General features: G+C 44.2%; 1 protein-coding gene across 3 annotated transcripts; it reads right to left on the reverse strand.

Moving 5' to 3' along the window:
- Nucleotides 1-997: 997 nt before the first annotated feature.
- RNF135 (ring finger protein 135) lies at nucleotides 998-23314 on the reverse strand. Of its 3 annotated transcripts, XM_054459943.2 has the most exons (6): nucleotides 22228-23279; nucleotides 14994-15137; nucleotides 11669-11831; nucleotides 5875-5939; nucleotides 3581-3670; nucleotides 998-2249 (listed from the first exon to the last, which is right to left on the reverse strand). In XM_054459943.2, the coding sequence occupies exons 1-6, from the start codon at nucleotides 22762-22764 to the stop codon at nucleotides 2223-2225; spliced, it is 1026 nt and encodes a 341-aa protein (XP_054315918.2). In that variant the 5' UTR covers nucleotides 22765-23279; the 3' UTR covers nucleotides 998-2222. The 3 variants fall into 3 exon arrangements, with proteins under 3 accessions (XP_054315918.2, XP_054315915.2, XP_054315916.2); XM_054459940.2 differs by lacking the exon at nucleotides 5875-5939 and having other exon boundaries at nucleotides 22228-23291; XM_054459941.2 differs by lacking the exons at nucleotides 5875-5939; nucleotides 11669-11831 and having other exon boundaries at nucleotides 22228-23314.
- Nucleotides 23315-24230: the final 916 nt, after the last annotated feature.

Consider the following 24230-nt stretch of genomic DNA (forward strand, 5'->3'; position numbering starts at 1 on the left):
AGGGGAAATCAAGTATGAAATAACACCTGTGTCAGACATACTGTAGAGTGGCCCCCATTAGCCCCACTTCCTGGCATTCATGTCCTTCTGTAATCCCCTCCCCTTGAGTGTGGGCGGTAACATGACTTGCTTCTAATCAATAGAAGGCAAAGGCAATGGGATGTATGCGATTACGTGTTTATGTGGTTATGCTATGTAAGATTTTGTGTCAGCCGGGTGCAGTGGCTCATGCCTGTAATCCCAGCACTTTGGGAGGCCAAGGCGGGAGAATCACGAAGTCAGGAGTTCGAGACCAGCTTGGCCAACATGGTGAAACTCCATCTCTACTAAAAATACAAAAAAAAAATTAGCCAGGCATAGTGGCAGACATCTGTAATCCCAGCTACTTAGGAGGCTGAGGCAGGAGAATTGCTTGAAACTGGAAGGCAGAGGTTGCAGTGAGTGAGCCCAGATCACGCCACTGCACTCCAGCCTGGGCAACAAGAGTGAAACTCCATCTCAAAAAAAACAAAAAAAAAAACAAAAAAAAACATTTTGTGTCATCTGGCTAGGAGATCCGCTCCCTTATTGGCTTTGAGGAAGCAAGTAGCTGTGTTGCAAAGGCCTGTGAGGTAAGGAACTGAGGGTGGTCTCCAGCCAACAACCAGAAAGAAACTGAGGCCCTCAGTCTGGCAAGTCAGAAGGAACTGAAGGCTGCCAACAACCATGTGAGTTTGGAGGCAGATCCTTCCCCATTCGAGCCTCTGATGACCCTGTGTCCCCAGCTGACATGTTGATTGCAGCTTGTAAAACTCTGATGTAGGAGCCTCAGCTAAGCTATGCCCTGACTCCTGACTCACAGAAACTGTGAAATAATATCTATGTGTTATTTTAAACCATTAAATTTGTGGCAATATTCTTACATAGCAATTGATAAGTAGCAAATTATGTTTAGAGATCCTCTGAGACTGCCCTCAGGTTCAGTGATTCACTAGAAAGACTCACAGAACTCAGCAAAGCTGTTGAACTCGTAGTTACAGTTTATTACAGTGAAAGGCTACAGATTAAAATCAGCAATGAAGAAAGGCACACAAGGTAAGGTCCAAGAGAACTTCCAATTATCCTCTCCTGGCAGAGTCTTCAGGATAATGCTTAATTCTCCGAGCAACGATGTGTGGCTACAATGATGTGTGCATGGAGTGTTACCAACCAGAGTAGCTCACCCATGCCTTGGTGTCCAGGGCTTTTACTAGGGATTGGTCACATTGGCATGCTTCACTGCCCACATGGCTGACTTAGTCTCCTCAGCTTGACCTTGCAAGGTCAAGCTGATACTGCATGGCCCAAGGCCCACAGGTAAACAAAAACACTCTTATCAGGCAGGATATTCTAATGGCTTAGAGGTTATCTCCCAGGAGCCAGGCAGGGGCCTGTTCTTTATTTGGAATGCCCAGGATTCAAACATCCCAAGTTCATCCTGTATCACACAAAAGGATTAACTTCAAAAGTGGTATTCTTGGCCAGGTGTGATGGCTCACACCTGTAATCCCAGCACCTTGGGAGGCTGAGGTGGGAGGACTGCTTGAGGCCAGGAATTCGACACCAGCCTGGGCAACCTAGTGAGATCCCATCTCTATCGTAATTTTTCTAAAAAGTGGTACTCTTAAGTCAAGTTACTACCCTGATTGATGGCAGGGAGAGAGACCAGGAAACCACTGTGTTGTAATCCCTGAGGAAACCTTACACCTTTACTTGCTTTATTATCAGGTAATTTCCAGGATGTAAGCCATACAGCCAGAAGGCAGGGTACAGAGGAGAGGAGGCAGAGATGGTACACTCATACAGAAGCTTCTCCTGATTGTCCACTGAATAGAAGGCAAGCTTCCCCTCCTCAAGGTTCAGCCAGATGCCCACCACCCCAGGTCTGTCTGAGCCAAGGACAGTTTCCTTGACCATGTGCCATGCAGAGAGCTGGCTAGTCCCCTTCCATTCCACACAACAAGAGTCCATGGTCCTTCCCAGGACCTGGTCGCGGCTCATCTCCCAGGAAGCCACCCCAACTGCCCAGTGGCTGCAATTCCTAGTGTCCACCTCCCAGTAATGCTTTCCAGAAGATAGGGCCTGGGAACATAAGACCTGGCTGGTAGAAAACCTCTCACAGCTCCAGCGATAGGGTTGTGGGCGGTGAGACACAGTCACTGTACGGGAATCCTTGGACACCTCCAGGCTGCAGGAAAGGCTCTTCAAGTTAAAGGTTGGATGGATGGCCCCTTTGGAAAAAAAAAAGAGCAATAAGAACATGGCCAGTCATCTTTTGATCGTCCATGCAAAGAAGTCTTCAAATAGCAAAAAGCAACTTTGTATCTTTTGGTGTGATGTTTCACTCACACTGGCATTAAAATTGGTATATCACCCAACAGGAAGAAATGATAACTGTTTCAGATGATAGATATGTTAACTACCTTGATCTGATCACTATGCGCCATATGTATTGAAACATCACTATGTATCCCATAAATATATACACTTATTATATTTATTTTTAAAATTTATTTAGAAAAGAAGCAGGATTTTGCCATGCTTCCCAGGCTGGTGTCGAACTCCTGAGCTCCAGCAATCCTGCCATCTCAGCCTTCCGAAGTGCTGCAATTACAGGCATGAGCCACTGCACCCAGACTATACAATTATTATATGTCAATTTTAAAAATCAGGCCAGCTCCTTCAGCCAGGTGCACTGGCTTACCCCTGTAATCCCAGCACTTTGGGAGGCTGAGGCAGGTGGAACACTTGAGGCCAGGAGTTCAAGACCAGCCTGGCCATCATGGCCAAATCCTGTCTCTATTAAACATACCAAAATCAGCTGGGCGTAGGCAAGGCACAGTGGCTCACGCCTGTCTTATGGTGATTTATGACCACAGCTGTTTATACCTTCCCAGTTAAACTGAAACTTCCTGATTAAGGACCATGTCTTATTCACTTTGTATATTTCCTTTGGTTTCCTACTGAGTGAATAAATTGCTAACACTTCTATAGCATGACTGCTCTAGGTGTTTTACTCATACTCACTCACTTAACCCTCACGGTAATCCCGCAAGAGAAGTACTATATTATCTCCATTTTACAGATGAGGAGACCCGGGCTCTAGGAGCTTAAGTGACTTGCTCAAGATCACACAGCTAGTTAGTGGAGCTGCTGGGAGTCAAACCCAAGCAGTCTGGCTCTGGGATCCATGTTCTTAAGGACTACCCCAGACTGAGATGGCAGAAATACCTCAGCAGGTTTAGGAAAAGGCAGTTGGCTGTAGTTGGTGGCCACAGCACAGATGCAGAAATACCTCAGCAGGTTTGGGAACAGGCAGTTGGCTGTAGTTGGTGGCCACAGCAGAGATGCTCAAAGGTTGGCTGGACTCTGAGTGCTCTTGGGTCTAGAGTTTCAACCTGCTTTGCCTTTGCAATCAGCTCCCCCCATGGAGGGACCTGGAACAAATCCATGTGTAGTAAGCCAAGGAGTGGCCCTAGCAGTAGGGAGATGGACATAGGATGTTCTCGAAGCCTGCTCTGCAGCAAGCCAAACCCATGTTTAAAGTGGACCACATACTTACACTGAGCAAACCGAGAAGCTCTCCTGAGTGCAGGGTGGCTCTGGTCAGGCAATGGGCATGAGGAGGAAGACGGGGCTTCCAGGAGTTCTCCTAAGTAACAAAAAAATTAACAGAGGAAAGTCCCATCAGAAAAAGGCAAACTGAAGGTCTCCAAACATCATGGTCAAGGCAGATGGCTTGTCTTCTTATCATCTGCACATTTTTCAGTGTCAGGACTGGATCAGGCAGAGGCAGTGCCTGCAGCCCAGGTATGTGCACCTCCATGTTCTCACTGTGGACTTTTCACTGTTTCTTCACTAAGCCCTCAGCTCCTTGCTGGCAAAGATCTTGTTCGTCTGTATGTTCTAAGCACCAAGCCCCATGCCAGTCCCACATATAGAAGGTGTTTTATGCACACTCATGAAATAAAATCAACTAATACAGTTCCAGGGGATTGCAGCACCCTAACACCTAGAATATCCGGGACCCCCAAGTCAATGCTTTAAACTGTTGTTATATAAACTGGGTAACATGAGTTGGTGTGAGACTCATCACCATTGCTGACACCTCCTAATTCCCTCTCAATGTGCTAAAGTTTAATTATTAACTTAAAGCAGTCATGTGTGCTAGAGTGCAATGACCACATCAGACAGATAAGTAAGGGAAGTCGTAGAGTGCAGACTTTGATGGCAAAATCTTGTCCTACTTATATCTTGAAGTGACAGCAGCTGAAGTGAATCTAAGACTCCACCTGAGAAGAGATGAAAGAACTTGTCTAGGGTGTGCCTGTGATAACTTAGGTCATGAGAACAAGAGAGCTGCCCATAAAGAGGCCATTCTCAAAATTTAAGTGGGAACTAAAGCAATCCATGTGTCCAGAGACAGAGAAATGGATAAAGAAATGTGATATATACCTACAACGGAATATTACTTAGCCTTAAAAAGTAACAAATACTGGCTGGGCGTGGTGGCTCACGCCTATAATCCCAGCGCTTTGGGAGGCCAAGGCAGGCAGATCACAAGGTCAGGAGTTCAAGACCAGCCTGGCCAATATGGTGAAACCCCATCTCTATTAAAAATACAAAAATTAACTGGGTGTGGTGACACGTGGCTGTAGTCCCAGCCACTTGGGAAGCTGGGTCAGGAGAATCACTTGAACCCAGGAGGTGGACTTTGTAGTGAGCCGAGATCACACCACTGACTCCAGCCTGGGCAACACAGTGAGACTCCATCTCAAAAAAAAAAAAAAAAAAGTAATGAATTCTGGCTGGGCGTGGTGGCTCACACTTGTGATCCCAACACTTTGGGAGGCTGAGGTGGGCGGATCACCTGAGGTCAGGAGTTCTAGACCTGCCTGGCCAACGTGGCGAAACCCCATCTCTACTAAACACACACACACACACACACACACACACACACACACAGTTAGTCGGGGTGGTAGCGCATGCCTGTAATCCCAGCTACCACTAGGGAGGCTGAGGCAGGAGAATCGCTTGAACCCAGGAGCCAGAGGTTGCAGTGAGCCGAGATCATGCCATTGCACTCCAGCCTGGGCAACAAGAGTGAAACTCTGTCTCAAAAAAATAAAACAAAGTTACAAAAAAGAAAATGATCTGGAGATTGGTTATATGATAATGTAAACATAATTAACAGTACTGAGCTCTGAGCTGCTACTTTTTTTGTTTGTTGTTGCCAAGGCTGGAGTGCAGTGGCCTGATTTCGGCTCACTGCAACTTCTGCTTCCCAGGCTCAAGTGATCCTCCCACCTCAGCCTCCCAAGTAGCTGGGACTGGGACTACAGGCATGTGCCATCATAGCAGGATAGTTTTTGTATTTTTGGTAGAGAAGTGGGTCTCACTATGTTACCCAGGCTGCTCTTGAACTCCTAGACTCAACTGATCCACCTACCTCAACCTCCCAAAGTGCTGGGATTACAGGCATGAGCCACTGCACCTGCCTGAGCTGCCTACTTAAAAATAGTTAAGATAGTAAATTTTATGTTGTATGTATTTTCACTACAATTTAGAAAAATACAAAATTCAGATGAATATCACTGTTCTCCTATTTAGCTGATAGGATTATTACTTATTGTTAATAGGTCTTTAAAAAATGTTTGGCTGGGCACCGTGGCTGACGCCCGTAATCCAACAACTTTGGGAGGTTGAGGCAGGAGGATCGCTTGAGCCCAAGAGTGGGAGACCAGCCTGGGCAACATGGCAAAACCTCATCTCTACAAAAAGTACAAAAAATTAGCTGAGTGTGGTGGCACATGCCTGTAGTCCCGGCTACTTGGGAGTCTTAGGAAGGAAGATCACCTGAGCCTGGGAGATCGAGGCTGCAGTGATTGTGCCACTGCACTCCAGCCTGGGCAACAGAGAACCTGTCTCAAAATAAAAAAATTAATTAATTAATTAATTCAGCAGAATGCAGATTATAAACAAAAGAAAAAGAAAGGAAAAAAAATTTTTAAAAAGCGTTTGCAAAACCTACTGAAGTTATTTACTATTTTTTTTAAATTAACACTCCCTAATACTTTTTTTAATCTCTACTGATGAGAGAAATAATCTAAACTTAACCATGGAAACTGATAATTTTTTCCAAAGAATCATGGTTTCCCAGTTAAGAGCAACATTTTAAGCAGAGCAATATCATTAAACATGAAAATGCTATGAGATATGTCTCTAAAGTGGCACTACACAAATCTTATTTAAAATTCACTAGGGGCTCGGCATGGTGGCTCATGCCTGTAATCCCAGCACTTTGGGAGCCAAAGCACAAGGATTGCTGGAAGCTAGGAGATCAACACCAGCCTGGGCAATAAAGTGAGATCTCTGTCTCTATTTAAAAAATAAATAAGGCCAGGCGCTGTGGCTCACGCCTGTAATCCCAGCACTTTGGGAGGCCAAGGCAGGCAGATCACCTGAGGTCAGGAGTTCAAGACCAGCCCGGCCAACATGGCGAAACCCCATCTCTACTAAAAATACAAAAAGTAGCCAGATGTGGTGTCGGGAGCCTATAACCCCAGCTACTCAGGAGGCTAAGGCAGGATAATTGCTTGAACCCGGGAGGCGGAGGTTGTGGTGAGCCGAGATCGCGCCACTGCACTCCAGCCTGGGCAACAGAGTGAGACTCTGTCTCAAAAATAATAATAATAATAATAATAATAATAATAATAATAAACAAATAAAACAAAATGCACTAGGATACATGCTGAGATATACTTGAAATGAGTCAAACATTTAAATGTAAAACATGAAACCAAAGATTTAAATGTAAACTGTATAAGTACAAACACACACATATACCTGAGAAAATTCCTTTCTAAACTTCAGGGGGTTGAGTTTTCTAACTAAAACTTAAAATCTACAATGCATAAAACAAAAAACGAACAAAATTTACTACATGAAAACAGAAGCAAGACCTCTTCTCCACAAAAAAAATAAACCAAAAATTAACTGAGTGTAGTAGCGCACCTTGCAGTCCCACCTACTCAAGGGGCTAAGGTGAACTAATTGCTTGAGCCCAGGAGTTCCAGGCCAGCCTGGGAAACATAGCAAAACTCTGTCTCTACCCAAAAATACAAGAATTAGCCGGGTACGGTGACACGCACCTGCAGTCCCAGCTACTCAGGAGGCTAAGGAGGGAGGATCACTTGAGCCTGGGAGGTCAAGGCTGGGGTGAGCCATGATTGCACCACTGCACTCCAGCCTGGGCAACAAAGTAAGACCTTGTCTCAAAAAAAATAAAAAAAGAAACATTTAGAGACCAGGAATTGCCACAGCACTCTAGTCAACCAGTCTAGGCAACAGAACAAGACTCTGTCTATTGTCTCTAAAAAAAAAAAAAAAAAATTGAGGCCAGGCATGGTGGTTCACACCTGTAATCCCAGCACTGTGGCAGGCAGAGACAGAAGGATTGCTTGAGCCTAAGAGTTTGAGACCAGCCTGGGCAAAACAGTGAGATTTCATCTCTATAAAAAATTATGTAAAGGCCGAGCGCGGTGGCTCATTCCTGTGTAATCCCAGCACATTGGGAGGCCAAGGCAGGTGGATCACCTGAGGTTAGGAGTTTGAGACCAGCCTGACCAACATGGGGAAACCCTGTCTCTACTAAAAATACAAAAATTAGCCAGGTGTGGGGCACAGGCCTGTAATCCCAGCTACTTGGGAGGCTGAGGCAGGAGAATCACTTGAACCCAGGAGACAGATATTACAGTGAGCCAGATCGCACCTTTGTACTCCAGCCCGGGCAACAAGAACGAAACTGCTTCTCAAAAAAAAAAAAAAAAAAAAAATTACATAAATTTAAAAATGTCTATATGGCATTATAAAACCCATAAAAGATAAATAAAAAGACAAACGACATATTAAGGAACAAAATTTGCAATTCACATAACAGACAAAAGTTTAATCTCTTTAATTTACAAAGAGCTCCTAAATGTCAATTTTTAAAAGACCAATAACACAAGATATGAAAGACAATTCACGGAGAAACACAAATTAAAAGTGTAGTATAGGCCGGGCACGGTGGCTCACCCCTGTAATCCCAGCACTTTGGGAGACCGAGGCAAGCAGATCACCTGAGGTCAGGAGTTTGAGACCAGCCTGACCAACATGGTGAAACCCCGTCTCTACTAAAAGTACAAAAATTAGTGAGGCCTGGTGGCAGGTGCCTATAATCCCAGCTACTCAGGAGGCTGAGGCAACAGAATCACTTGAACCTGGGAGACGGAGGTTGCAGTGTGCCAAGATTGGGCCACTGCACTCCAACCTGGACAACAAGCACGAGACTCAGTCTCAAAAAAAAAAAAAAAAAAAAAGAAAAAGAAAGAGAAAAAAAACGTGCAGTATACTCTCACGTCAATGTATTTTCTTGAGTCAGAGTTTCATTCTTTTTGCCCAGGCTGGAGGACAATGGCGTGGTCTTGGCTCACTACAACCTCTGCCTCCCAGGTTCAAGCAATTCACCTGCCTCAACCTCCCACGTAACTGGGATTACAGGCACCCACCACCAAGACTGGCTAATTTCACATCAACATTTTGACCCATGAGATTGGTTTAAAAAAAAAAGACAAATGTCTGACAACACACTCAGTTGGCAGGTTGGGGACACACACTTCTTCTGTGGGAGTGAAGACTGGTATAACCCAACTGAAGGGTGATTTGGCAATGTATATCAAAATGACAAATGAATTTACCCTATAACCCAGCAACCTTCACTGGCAATTTGAGCTACAATTATATATGCACCCATATGAAACAATGTACATACACAGTTATTGATTTTAGCATTATTTGTCATTGGAAACAATTGGAAACAATCATGCATTCATCTGTAGAGGATTGAGTAAATAAATGTTGGCATACCCCAGATATTGGAATACTGAGCAACTGTAAGAGAAAATGCCCTAGGTACTAACGAAAGCAAAGAAAAAAATGTCCTAACTACTGTACTGTAAAATGAAGATGTATTAAGTAAAAGACAAAAGCAAAATGCAGGACAATGTATATAATGTGCTATCTTTTGTGTATTAAAAAAAGATTGGGAGAAATAAAAATATAAATTCATATTCGCTGACATTTGCATAAATAAATTCTGGACACTCAAAAAAATGGTAATAAAAGGGGTGCACTGAGAAGAGAGAATGGGGCAATTGGCAAGGATGGAAGAGAGATTGGGCAGTACGCCCTTTTTATACGGTTTTTGTTTGTTTGTTTGTTTGTTTTGGGATGGTGTTTCGCTCATCACCCACACTGGAGTGCAGTGGCTCACTGCAACCTCTGCCTCCCGGGTTCAAGCAATTTTCCTGCCTAAGCCTCTGGAGTAGCTGGCACTACTGGAGTGTGCCACCACGCCCGGCTAATTTTTTGTATTTTTAGTAGAGACGGGGTTTCACCATGTCGGCCAGGCTGGTCTCGAACTCCTGACCTCAGGTGATCCACCCTCCTTGGCCTCACAAAGTGCTGGGATTACAGGCATGAGCCACCGCGCCCAGCCCTGTTTTGATTTTTGAATACGAAATTTTAAATTTAACCCCTCAAAATTTAAAAATTGATCTTAAATTTGTATAAATAAAATCACTAAGGAACCCGACCTAAGTTTAGAAGCACACAGAATACGAAGGTGCTTCTTTCTCAGATAATTTTTGGAACAATAAACTGCTCTCTAATTGTTTTCCTTAAGAAACTTTTTCCAAGGAATCATGCTTCTCCACTTACATAAGAAATGATTCTTTTTTTTTTGAGACAGAGTTTCACTCTTGTTGCCCTGGCTGGAGTGCAATGGTGCAACCTCTGCCTCCCAGGTTCAAGTGATTCTTATGCCTCTGCCTCCTGAGTAGCTGGGATTATAGGTACCCACCACCATGCCCAGTTAATTTTTGTGTTTTTAATAGAGACAGGGTTTCGCCAGGTTGACCAGACTGGTCTTGAACTCTTGACCTCAGGTGATCCACACGCCTCGGCCTCCCAAAGTGCTGGGATTACAGGCATAAGCCACTGCACTGGCAAGAAATGATTTTTTAAGTAGCATAAGATTGTTTAAATATGAAAATATAAAGGATATAAAAGCTATTAGAAGAGGAAAAGCTACAGAAGAGATGCCTCTAAAGCATATGAAGATAGCAGTGGCCGGAGCAGGAGGAAGCACCCTGGGAGACCAGACAGAGCTAACGTCTAATGTCTGACAGGAAGGTGTTAGTTATTTTTCAATAACTCCGGAAGAACAACAGAGAAACTACAGGATCAGGACAGAAAGGTTCTTTTCTATATGGTACTGTTTAATATTAACATTAACACACTCCCCGGAGATTATATTTTAATAGACTGTATCAAGAACTAGTTACAAAGTGGCATGCTGGTTTTATTTGTTTGTAAACAAGATCTCCCTCTGTTGCCCAGGATGGAATGCAGTGGCATGATCACACAGCCTTGAACCCGTGACTCAAGTGATCCTCCAGCCTCAGCCTACAGAGTAGCTGGGACTACAAGTGTGCACCACCACATCTGGTTACTTTTTATTTTTTGTAGAGACAGGATCTCTCTCTGTAGCCCAGGCTGGTCTTGAACTCCTGGCCTCAAAAGATCCTCTCACCTCAGCCTCTCAAAGCACTGGGATTACAGGCATGAGCCACTGCACTTGGCCTATATGCTTTGTTAAGAAAGACATTTACAGCCAGGTGCGGTGGCTCATGCCTGTAATCCCAACACTTTGGGAGGCCGAGGTGAGCCTTGCGGTCAGGAGTTTGAGACCAGTCTGTCCAACATGGTGAAACTCTGTCTCTACTTTAAAAAAAAAAGAAAAAGAAAGAAAAGAAAAAAAAACAAAAACGCAAAAATTAGCCAGGTGTGGTGGCGCACGCCTGTAATTCTGGCCAAGATCGCACCACTGCACTCCAGCCTGGGTGACGGAGTGAGACTCTGTCTCAAAATAAAACAAAAACAAAATTATTAAAAAAAAAAAAAAGAAGAAGACATTTACTAGTTAAAAATTTAAGGCCAGGCACGGTGGCTCACACCTGTAATCCCAGCACTTTGGGAGGCCAAGGCGGGCAGATCACAAGGTCAGGAGATTGAGACCATCTTCGCTAACATGGTGAAACCCCGTCTCTACCAAAAACACAAAAATTAGCCAGCATGGTGGCGGGCACCTGTAGTCCCAGCTACTGAGGAGGCTGAGGCAGGAGAATGGCGTGAACCCGGGAGGCAGAGCTTGCAGTGAGCCCAGATGGTGCCACTGCACTCCAGCCTGGGCGACAGAGCGAGACTCCATCACAAAAAAAAAAAAAAAAAAAAAAAAAATTAAAAGTGGCCTATTTCAGAATCTCTTCAGTAAGATAACACACTTGATCAGTAAGGACCTGCGTGCATGGATCTTCAAAAATGAGTTTCTATCTATTAAGGACTTGTGATACATCACACCTTCAGTCATTGCCAAAAACATATTCAGCCACAAAATCACTTCAGCCCACCCCTACCTGATTCACGACACCACAGTGGTAATATAGCTGGACTCTGGGATCCTATTCCCAGAGAACAAAGCCATGGAGCACTTTGCTACTCCCCCCAACTTCCATATTTAATCCTCCTCCAATAAATAAGATCAGCTCACCCTGCATTTGTGCTTCAGGAGCCTCTTTCCGGGTGACGTTTTCTTGTAATTTTTCCTGAATTTCTTCTAGGTCATGGAGAATATCTCTGATTTTCCCTGCAGCTGTGTCAGAAGTCACCAGTTTTGGAGAAGCCATGGACAGATCCACCCCAGAAGAAAAAGCCTATTGATGAACCATTTAAAACTGAATAAATGGAAGTCCCCTATGCAGTCTATCAACTATTATTTTCAAGTTTTTCTATTCATCTATAATTTTCTATTTAATTCCCAGCAAGTTTTTAAAAACAAAATTAGGCCCTCAAAAAATATGCCTTGAAAACAATCTGGAATAATACATAGTACAGCAAAAATATCAAAGAGTGGTTATTTCTGGGTGATGGGGTTATGGAGCATTTTAATTTGCTTTATTTAATGCTATGTGCTTTCTAATATTTTGCACAATAAACACAGATTTCTTAGGTAATACCAAAAAAGTTTAACATTTTTAGGCGCATCTTATAGCGGCTTTATAAAATAAATACTACAGATAGTTACTGAGATAAACCATGGAGGTCAGAATAACCTTTTTGGCTCGGTGTGGTGGCTCACACCTGTAATCCCAGCACTTTGGAAGGCTGAGGAGGGTAGATCACCTGAAGTCAGGAATCCGAGACCAGCCTGGCCAACATGGTGAAACCCTGTCTGTACTAAAAATACAAAAATTAGCCAGGCATGATGGCAGGTGCCTGTAATCCCAACTACATGGGAGGCTGAGGCAGGACAATCACTTGAACCCGGGAGGTAGAGGTTGTAGTGAGCTGAGAAGATCATGCCACTGCACTACAGCCTGGGCGACAGAGCGAGACTCCATTTCAAATAAAAAAAAAAGAACCTTTTCCCACCTCTATCATTATATGATGTCACTTCGCAAGAGCTCCCTCTCAAATTGCCTGCATCCAGGTCCTGCTTTCTAGGGCCTTCAACACATGCTCCCTGATTTTCTTTAGCCTCAGGTCCTGTTCTTCCCCAATACAGCCCTTTATCTGCTCACCAACTTCAACCCCTGACTTTCCTTCCCACCTTTGCATAATCCACTCCCCATTCTTTCCACCAATCAAAATATGGTAGTATTACACTTATTGAGTGTTTTCTACATGCTAGATATTGCCTTTCTCTCATTTGCATAACAATCTCACAAAGTAGGTTTAACAACCTGTAAAAAATCTCCATTTTACAAAAGAAGATGAAATTCATGAAGGTTAACTAAGTTGCCACAGTTAATTATAACATCCCACATTTTAACATTGCTCAAGCACTTTCTTATACCTCTTTTAATCCTCACAATAAACCAATGATGTGGCAGGCCCTGTATCATTATTTCTATGTTACAGATAGGAACCTGAGACGCAGATAGATGAAATGACTTGCCCAAGGTCATAATACTAGTGAGTGACAATGTCAATTCTGAAAGTCAGACTCTCAGACTTTCTATCCCAACACATCGCATCCCTAAAGATGCATTTATTCATACATTCAGTGGGTATTTGTTGAACCCCTACTATAAGTGGGTACTTGGGTACTGTGCTAGGGCCTGGGGACACAATGGTGGACAAAAGAACAAAAGCATCAGCCAGGCAAAGTGGCGCATGCCTATAATCCCAGCACTTTGGGAGGCCGAGGCAGGTGGATCACAGGTCAGGAGTTTGAGGCCAGACTGGCCAGTATGGTGAAACCCCGTCTCTACTAAAAATATAAAAATTAGCCAGGAGTGGTGGTGGACACCTGTAGTCCCAGCTACTCGGGAGGCTGAGGCAGGAGAATCACTTGAACCTAGGAGGCGGAGATTGCAATGAGCTGAGATCACGCCACTGCACTCCAGCAAGACTCTGTCTCAAAAAAAAAAAAAAAGCATCAAAAGTCCCTATCCTCATGAAGTTGAGAGTCCAGTGAAGGAAAAGGGAGGGGGGCAGACATTAATATAGAGTATGGCACAAGTCATTACAAAGGTGCAATGGAGATAACTACTACAAATGAAAGGTACATGGAGTCCTCAGAGCCTCTAATGGGGAGATTTGATTTGTTCAAGGAAATCATTGAAGGCTTCTTTCTGAAGAAATGACGTTCTAGCTAAGATCTGAAGGATGAGCAAGTATTACCTAAGTGATGGAGGGAAAGGAGAGCATTCCATGAAGGGTGCCCTGTAGTGGGAAGACGTGAGACACACTAGAGGGACTGTGCGGCCAGTGTAGCTAGAGCGCACAGAGCCAGGCAGCATGAGCAGAGATGAGATTTGAGAGGCAGACAGAGATGGGATCCTACAGGGCTTTGTTGGTCCTGTGAGGATTTGGGTCTTACTCCTGAGCAAACTGATGTAATTTGAATGTTTTAAGCACATGAGTTACATTTTCAGATTGATGTTTGTGGTAGTCACTGCAATGACCATGAGGAGGACAGACTAGAAGACGGAGAGTGGAGCATCTGGAAGACTATGACAGCAATCCAGGCATGAAATTATCAGAGACTTGGATTAGGGAAGTCTCAAAGGAGCTCAAGAATAAGTAAATAGATTTGAGAGGTAATTAGGCAGGTCTTAAAGCTACAATATGCTGCATATTAGCGTAAGGGAGAAGAAGGTAACATGATTTCCAGGTCTCTGGCTTCTGCACTTGGAAAGATAATGGGGCAAGCATTGAGACGAGAATTCCCAGAAGAGGAGCAGTTTAGGACACATTAAGTGTGATGCTTTGAGATACCCAAGAAGAAAAGATGAAAAGGAAGACATACCAGCCTAGTGCTCAGAGAAGGCTCTAGCCTGGAGCTATTATTTGTGCACAGAGGTGGTCATTAAAGCCATGGATGCAGGGAAGACTACCTGGAGGGGAAACAAAGGGACCTACAACTCAGCCTTGAGGAAGTCCAGCATTTACTTCCTAAGCAGAGGAGAGAGAGCCTGTAAACAGACTGAGAAGGATCAGCCAGAGAGAGGTGGGGGAAAGCCAAAAGATTCCTGTCCCAAAAGCTAAGAATGAAGGTGTGGTCCACTGTGTCAAAGGCTGCTGAAAGGTCAATGAAGATAGGCACCAGAACGTTTATAGGATTTACACAGAGGTCATTGGTGACCTTAGACATAGCTGGTTAGGTGGAGTGATCCTAGCCCACTTGAAGCTTCCCAACCTTACCTCAAGCATTCCAAATGTCCAATCATCCATGTCTGGTAGTAAAGAGAACAATAAGAGATTGAGACTTATTTTATCCTTCAGGTTCAAACATGTTCATGTTGTTCCAGTTGAAAGCAATCCCTAGTCCTATTCCCTTCCACATCCTTTCGTCTCCCAGTGGAGCCTACCTTGCCCAGGATGCTCAGTTCGTGGTCTGGTCCAGATTCTGATAGGGGCCTCTGATTCTGCAGGCTTCTGACAATGTCTACAAGATGTTCCACCAGCTCTGTCAGCTTCTGACCAACTTCTGTGATGCTCTTCTCTACTGCCACCTTTAAAACAGCAAAGTTCAGGTCCTGGGTTCCATAAAACTGGACCCAGGAACTACCACTGGACAGAGGGAGTGATAAATACTGTGGTAATGGCATAAAAACAGACATACAGACCGATGGAATACAACAGAGTACCCAGAAATAAACTCTCACATATATAGTTAAATGATTTTTGACAAAGGTGCCAAGACCATTCAATGGGGAAAGGACAGTTTTTTCAACAAATTGTACTGTAAAAACTGGATATCTATATGCAAAAGAATATGGTTGGACCCTTACCTAACATCATATACAAAAACTAACTCAAAATGGATCAAAGACCTAAATGTAAGACCTAAAATAATACAGCTGTTAGAAGAAAACATAGGGCAAAATTTATGACATTGGATTTGGCAATGATTTATTGTATATGTCACTAAAAGCACAGGCAACAAAAGAAAAAAGGAGACAAATTGGACTGCATGAAACGTTTAAACATTTGTGCATCAAAAGACACGAACAATAGAGTAAAAAGGCAATCCACAAAATGGAAGAAAATATTTGCAAGTCATACATCTGATAAGGCATTAATACCGAGAATATACAGAGAATTTCTAAAACTCAACAATAAACACATATCACTGCTGCTTGTTTGCTTGGTAAAACAAACAAACAAGCAAAAACCCACAAACAACTGAATTTTGAAATGGGCAAAGAACTTGAATAGACATTTCTCCAAAGAAGATATACAAATCACCAATAAGCACATGAACAGACACTCAAGATCACTAATCACCAGGGAAATGCAAATCAAAACATACAGTGAGATACCACCTCACACTCATTAGGTTGGCTACTATCAAAAAAAAAAATAACAAAATAACAAATGTTGATGGTGTGGGAAGATTGGACCCCTCTGCACTGTTGGTGGGAATGATATAGCCACTATGGAAGACAGAAGGGTGGTTGCTCAAAATATTAAAAATAGGCTGGGCGCAATAGCTCATGGCTGTATCCCAGCACTTTGGGAGGCCGAGGTGGGCGGATCACCTGAGGTCAAGAGTTCAAGATCATCCTGGCCAACCTGGTGAAACCCCATCTCTACTAAAAATACAAAAATTCACCAGGCTTGGTGGCAGGCACCTATAATCCCAGCTACTTGTGAGGCTGAAGCAAGAAAATCGCTTGAACCCGGGAGACGGAGGTTGCAGTAAGCCAAGATCATGCCACTGCATTCAAGCCTGGGCGACAGAGCCAGACTCCATCTCAAAAAATATATATATATATGTATATATATGTAATTAGAATTACCATATGATTTACCAATTCCACTTCTGGATATATAAGAATTGAAAACAGGATCTCAAAGAGATTCATAAACTCATGCCCGTAGCAGTATTATTCCCACTAGCTAAAGCATGGAAGCAACCCAAGTATCTGCAGACAAATGAATGAATAAGAAAAAGTGGCATATACATACAATAGAATACTACTCAGCCTTAAAAAGGAAGGGAACTCTGACACATGCTACAACATAAATAATGCTTGAAGACATTATGCTAAATGAAATAAGCCAGCCACAAAAAGACAGATACTGTATGATTCAACTTATATGAGGTATTTAGAGTAGTCAAAATCAGAGACAGAAATTAGAATGATGGTTGCCAGAGGCTGGGGGAAGAGGAAATGGAGAATTTTAATGTCCTCCTAGAATTCCACTTTTGCAAGTTGAAAAGTGTTATGGTACCCTGAAGAGCCAGTCATGTTAATTTAAAATTTTTTAAAGTTATGGAAATGATGGTAGTGATGGTTTCAAAACATTGTGAATGTATTTCATATCACCAAACTGTATACTTAAAAATGGTTTAGGGCCAGAGAGAAGTGGGGGAAAGCCAGAAGACTTAAGGGTGGAGAGGGCAGAGCAAGATAGCCAAATAGAAGGCTCCATTGATCATCCCTCCCACAAGAACACCAAATTTAACAACTACAAAAAAAGCACCTTCATAAGAACCAAAAATCAGGGGTACTTACAGTACCTGGTTTTAACTTTACATTACTGAAACAGGCACTGAAGAGGGTAGGAAAAACAGTCTTGAATTGCCAGTGCAACCCATATCCCATGTGTCAGGGGCCACATGCACAGAGAATCTGTGCACTCGGGAAAGGGAGAGCATGGTGATAAAGAGAATAGAGAGACTTTGCCTTGTCACTTCACAAAGCAAAACCGGGCTGAATTCAGCTGACGCCTACCCACAGAGGGAGCATTTAGATCAGTCCTAGCCAGAGAGGAATCAAATCACCCACCCCAGTTATTGGAACCTGAGTTCTGGCAAGCCTCTCCACTGTGGGCTGCAGTGCTCTAGGCCTCTAAATAAACTTGAAAGGCAGTCTAGGCTACAAGGACTGCAACTCCTAGGCAAGTCCTAGTGCTGAGATGGGTCTCTGGACCCGCCCCGAGCCTGGGTGAATGTACCACCATGAAGGGAAGGACACAAGCCTGGCTGGCTTCGCCATCTGCTGATTATAGAGCCCTAGGTCCTTGAGTGAATATAGGTGGTAGCCAGATAGTGGTTACAAAGGGGCTTGGGTAAGACGCAGTTCTGTGCTGGCTTTAGGTCTGACCCTGTGCAGTTCTAGTGGTCATGGCCACAAGGTGCTTGTGTCACCCCACCTCCAGCTCCAGGCAGCTCAGCACGCAGACAGACTGTTTTGGAGAAAGTATGAGAAGAGAACAAGAATCTCTGCCTGGTAATCCAGATAATTCTTCTGGATCTTATACAAGACCACCAAGGTGGTACCTCTAGTAGTCTGCAAGAGTCACAGCTTTACTGGGCTTGGGGTGCCCCCTAATGCAGATATGGCTTAGATCACAACACCCAAGTCCTTTCAAATACCTGGAAAGCCTTCCCAAGAAGGACAGGTACAAACAAGCCCAGACTGTGAAGACTACAATAAATAACTAACTCTTCAATGCCCAGGCACTGATAAACATCCACAAGCATCAAGACCATCCAGGAAAACATGACCCCACCAAACTAACTAAATAAGTCACCAAGAACCAATTCAGGAGAAACAGAAATATGTGACCTTTCAGACAGAGAATTCAAAATAGCTGTTTTGAGAAAACTTGGAGAAATTCAAGATAACAGAGAAGGAATTCAGACTTCTCTCAGGTAAATTTAACAAAATGATTGAAATAATTAAAAATCAAGCAGAAATTCTGGAATCGAAAAATGCAACTGACATACTGAAGAATGCATCAGAGTCTCTCAATAGCAAAATTGATCAAGTATTAGAATTAGTGAGCTTGAATTCAGCCTATTTGAAAATACACAGTAAGAAGAGACAAAAGAAAAAAGAAAAAGAGAATGAAACATGCCTACGAGATCTAGAAAACGGCCTCAAAGGGGCAAATCTAAGAATTATTGGCCTTAAGAGGAGGTAGAGAAAGAAATAGTGGTAGAAAGTTTATTCAAAGAAATAATAGCATAGAACTTCCCAAATCTAGAGAAAGACATCAATATCTACATACAAGGTTATAGAACACCAAGCAGATTTAACCCAAAGAAGACTAGGTGAAGGCATTTAATAATAAAACTCCCAAAGGTTAAGGATAAAGAAAGGATCCTAAAGCAGCAAGAGAAAAGAAATAAATAATATACAAGGGAGTTCCAATACATCTGGCAGCAGACTTTTCAGTGGAAACCTTATAGGCCAGGAGAGAGTGGCATGACATATGTAAAGTGCTGAAGGAAAAAACTTTTACCCTAGAAAACTATAATTTGTGAAAATAGCTTTGAAACATGAAGGAGAAATAAAGACTCTCCCAGACAAACAAAAGCTGAGGGATTTTATCAACACCAGACCTGTCCTACAAGAAATGCTAAAGGGAATACTTCAATCAAAAAGAAAAGAAGGCCAGGCGCAGTGGCTCATACGTAATCCCAGCACTTTGGGAGGCCACGGTGGGTGGATCACCTGAGGTGAGGAGTTCGAGACTAGCCTGGCCAACATGGTGAAACCCCGTCTCTACTAAAAATACAAAAATTAGCTGGGCGTGGTGGTGGGCGCCTGTAATACCAGCTACTCCAGAGGCTGCGGCAGGAGAATCACTTGAACCCAGGAGGTGGCCTGTAATCCCAGCACTTTGGGAAGCTGAGGTGGGCAGATCACTTGAGGTCAGGAATTCAAGACCAGCCTGGCCAACATGATGAAACCCTGTCACTACTAAAAATACAAAAATTAGCTGGGCATGGTGGCGCATGCCTGTAGTCTCAGCTACTCAGGAGGCTGAGGCAGGAGAATTTCTTGAACCCAAGAGGTGGAAGTTGCAGTGAGCCGAAATCACATCACTGCACTCCAACCTGGGCAACAGAGTAAAACTCTGTCTCAAAACAAAACAAAACAAAACAAAAACCTCACTAGTAATAGTAAGGTCACAGAAAACCAATAAAAAATAATAACTACAACAACTTTCAAATATATAGGTAGTATAAGATATACACAGAAATAACAAAAAATTAAATAGCAGGGGATGAATTTGAAGTGTAGAGTTTTTATTAGTTTTCTTTTTGCTTGTTAGGTAGTTCATGCAAGCAGTGTCAAGTTGTTATCAGCTTAAAACAATAGGTTATAAGATACTACTTGCAAGCTCATGGTAACCTCAAATCAAAAATCATATAATGAATATACACAAAAAATAAAAAGCAAGAAACTAAATCATAGCACCAGAGAAAATCATCTTCATTTAAAGGAAGACAGAAAAGAAGGAAAGAAGAGAAGACCACAAAACAAAACAACCAAAGAACAAATAACAAAATGGCAAGAATTACTTATCAATAACATTGAATGTAAATGAACAAAAATCTTCAATCAAAAGACATAGAGTGGTTGACTGGATAAAAAAACAAGACCCAACGATCTATTCCCTACAAGAAACACACTTCATCTATAGACACATATAGACTGAAAATAAAGGGATGGAAAAATATATCCCATGCCAATGGAAACCAAAAAAGAGCAGGATTAGCTATACATATATCAGACAAATAGATTTCAAAACAAAATCTATAATAAGAGACAAAGTTTATAATGATGGAGTCAATTCAGTAAGAAGATATAACAACTGTAAATATATATGCACCAACACTAAAGCACCCAGACATGTAAAGCAAGTATTATTAGAGCTAAAGAGAAGACAGACTCCAATACAATAACAGCTGGAGACTTCAACAACCCACTTTCGGCATTGAACAAATTATTCAGACAGAAAAGTAACAAGAAAATATTGGACTTAATCTGTACTATAGGTCAAATGAACCTAACAGATATTTACGGAACATTTACATCCATGCTACAGAATACACATGGATCTTTTCCTCAGCACATGATCATTCTCAAGGATAGGTCACAAAACCAAAGACCTAACATTTGTCAGGTCACAAAAACAAGTCTTAAAACATTAAAAAAAAATTGAAATAGGCTGGGTGCGGTGGCTCATGCCTGTAATCCCAGCACTTTGAGAGGCCGAGGCAGGTGGATCATGAGGTCAGGAGCTCAAGACCATCCTGGCCAACATGGTGAAACCCCGTCTCTACTAAAAATACAAAAATTAGCTGGGTGTGGTGGTGCACGCCTGTAGTCCCAGCTACTTGGGAGGCTGAGGCAGGAGAATCACTTGAATCCGGGAGGCAGAGGTTGCAGTGAGCCAAGATTGTGCCACTACACTCCAGCCTGGCAACAGAGCAAGACTCCATCTCAAAACAAAACAAAAAACAACAAAATGTGGCATATCCACCCAATGGAATATTATTCAGCCCCATAAAAGGAATAAAGTTCTGACACATGCTACAACATGAATGAACCTTGAAAACACTATGCTAAGTGAAAGAAACCAGGCACAAAGGGACAAACATTGAACGATTCCAGTTATATGAAATATCTAGAACAGGCAAACTCAGATACAGAAAGTAGCTTAGATGTGAGCAGGGGCTAGAGGGAGGAGAAATGAGAAGTTACTGCTTAATGAGTACAGAGTTTTTGTTTATGATGATGCAACAGTTTTGGAAACAGCAGTGATAGTTGCACAACAGGAAATGTAACTAATTTGTCACTGAATTGTACACTTAAAAATGGTTAAAATGAGGCAGGGCGCGGTGGCTCACACCTGTAATTCCAGCACTTTAGGAAGCCGAGGCGGGCGGATCACGAGGTCAGAAGATCGAGACCATCCTGGCTAACAACGGTGAAACCCCGTCCCTATTAAAAAAAAAAAAAAAGAAAAAAAAATACAAAAAATTAGCCAGGCGTGGTAGCGGGCGCCTGTAGTCCCAGTTACTCGGGAGGCTGAGGCAGGAGAATGGCGTGAACCCGGGAAGCGGAGCTTGCAGTGAGACCAGATGGCGCCTCTGCACTCCAGCCTGGGCCACAAAGCAAGACTCCGTCTCAAAAAAATAAAAGGTTAAAATGAGGCCAGGCGCAGTGGCTCATGCCTGTAATCCCAGCACTTTGGGAGGCCGAGGCGGATGGATCATCTGAGGTCAAGAGTTCGAGATTAGCCCGGCTAACATATCGAAACCCCGTCTCTACTAAAAATACCAAAATTAGCCGGGCGTGATGGCGCACGCCTGTAATCCCAGCTACTCTCCAGGCTGAGGCAGGAGAATCACTTGACCCTGAGGGGAGGAGGTTGCAGTGAGCGGAGATCACGCCATTGCACTCCATCCAGCCTGGGCAACAGAGAGAGACTCCGTCTCAAAGAAATAAAGAAAAAGGTTAAAATGGCCAGTTTTAATGTTATATAGATCTTACCACAATTTTACAAGTTTCAGAGAACGAGACCGAAGATCGATTGGGAAGAAGTTGAAATATGCCAAGGTGTGTAGCAGCTAAGTTGACAAGCTTTCGGAAGATGGGGAATTTGTTTTTTTCTATTTCTTCATACTTTTATGAACTTTCCAAAGTGCCTCCCAAGAGCGGGAGTCGACTTTTAGACTGAGAAAAGGAACGTAAAAGTAGAACGGCTGGGGAAAGGGGTTCGAGCCACATGGGTAAGGGGCAGGTGGCGGGCAGCCCGGGGGAGCGAGGGGAACTGCGGGCCCGGCCTCCCTACCCGCTGCAGTTCCGGGCGGCGCCGGGGCCTGGGGGCCGGGCTGGAGCGGGGACTGGAGCCCGGGCAGGTGCAGGGGGCAGGGTCGGAGCCCGCCTGTATCTCGCGTGCGGCGCGGCGGTACTTGTCGGCCAGGTCCTGCAGTAGCGTGTTCTTCCGCAGCTGCGGCTGCTGCGCGGCGCCCTGGCGGCAGGTGGGGCAGGCCCAGCGGCGGACGCCGCGCGCGCCCCACAGGCCCTCCAGGCAGTGGCGGCAGAAGCTGTGGCCGCAGGGCAGCGTGGCGGGCCAGTCCAGCAGCCCCTGGCAGATGATGCAGCCCAAGTCGTCCTCGGCCAGCCACACGGGGACGGCGGAGCCCGGGCCCAGGCCCGCCATGGCGACCAGGAGGCCGGGGCGCGGACGTCTGGGTTGAGCCGGGCCCGCCCGCGACCGAGTCTCCTCAGGCTCCTCCCTCGCCCTTCCTCTTCCCCTTGCCCTCCTCCTCTTCTCGGCCGCCTTTTCTCCTCCTTCCTTGGGGCCACCCCGTCTCCTTCCTCCCATCCTGTTGAAAACAGACTTAGAGCCTCCACTGCCCAGCTCGAAAGACAGAGCTGACCTTCAGTGGCGGCTTCTTGCCCTGGGAAACCAACATGCCACGAGCTGCTAGGAACCCGCAGATATCTCCAAGATTCCCTTTAGCTGGATGTCCCGCCATTAAGATGCAGCACCGTTGGATGTCTTCGTCCGTTGGCTTAAAAAAAAATAAACAACAAAAAGATGCAACAGCGACAGCTCTTGGGAGGAGAGGACTCCATTCAGGAGCTTATTTATGAGAATGAGCCCACGAAGTGTCATCCAGCTCCTCTAACAAGTAGCAGGGGATTAAAGATCACCGATGCACAGCCTCAGGGAGCGTCTTCAAAAATGCTGATGTTCGCCCCGCTCGCAGAAGTCTGATTTCATTGTCTTGGGTGGAGCACGGGTATTTTATAAAACCTCCCCCAGGTGATTCTGACGCGCATTCAAGGTTGAGTGAGCGACCTCTGGGCTTTTTAACTCGCAGGTATAATGCAGAGTTGCGCGCTGTGTCCTTACCGCCCTCTGCGGATGTAAGCGCGTTTCCCAACAGACACTCGGACAAAATACTAGAAAGTGTTTTCCTGAGAAGGCTCACTCACTCACTCACTTCGCATCCCAGTCCTAAGCGCATTGCAACCAGAAAATGTTAGAGCTAAAAGAGCACCACGTCCTCCCAGATGACCCAAAGAGGTTAAAAAAAAAAAAGAGAGAAAAGAAAAAAGAAAAACTTGCAAGCTCTCATGGTAACAATGAAGCGTCAGAGACTAAAACCCACAACTCCCCGATCTGTTGAAATGAACTGACAACCTCTCATGCTTTCCTTTATCCTTTCTGGCCTGGGCTCAAAGTAGGTATCAGATAATACAAGTTTGTAGGCGACCGTTGGATCACTTGAGGTCAGGAGTTCAAGACCAGCCTGGCCAACATGATGAACCCTCATCTCTACTAAAAATACAAAACAAAAAAAAAAAGCCAGGCGCCGTGGCGCATGCCTGTAATCCCAGCTACTTGGGAGGCTGAGGCAGGAGAATCGCTTGAACCCGGGAGGCGGAGGTTTCAGTGAGCCAAGACTGCGCCACTGCACTCCAGCCTGGGCGACATAGGGAGACTCCGTCTCAAAAAAAAAAAAAAAAAAAAAGAAAAAGAAAAGCGTTTGTGGTTATTTCTAATCCTGGAAGTGTCATGGAGTAGGCAGCGCTGCTTATCAACGTTTCCAGTGCTTTCCCTTTCTGGGCACATGGTAGGACTGGCACTTCCCTGACCCACTTGAAACACAGAGGTAATAATATGTTACTTCCCACCAGCTTTAAAGGCGACTGAGCCGGCCGTTGTATCCCTTTCTGCCAGCTGCCCCAATTATGGAGATGAAACCATCATCCGGTGACCTGGGTCACTGAGTGGCTAAGATGAGCAGACTCCCTGCCAACGCACCCTAGGATACGTAGTAA

Source organism: Pongo pygmaeus, chromosome 19 (genome assembly GCF_028885625.2).
Source record: "Pongo pygmaeus isolate AG05252 chromosome 19, NHGRI_mPonPyg2-v2.0_pri, whole genome shotgun sequence".
In the NCBI taxonomy this organism is placed as follows: Eukaryota; Metazoa; Chordata; class Mammalia; order Primates; family Hominidae; genus Pongo; species Pongo pygmaeus.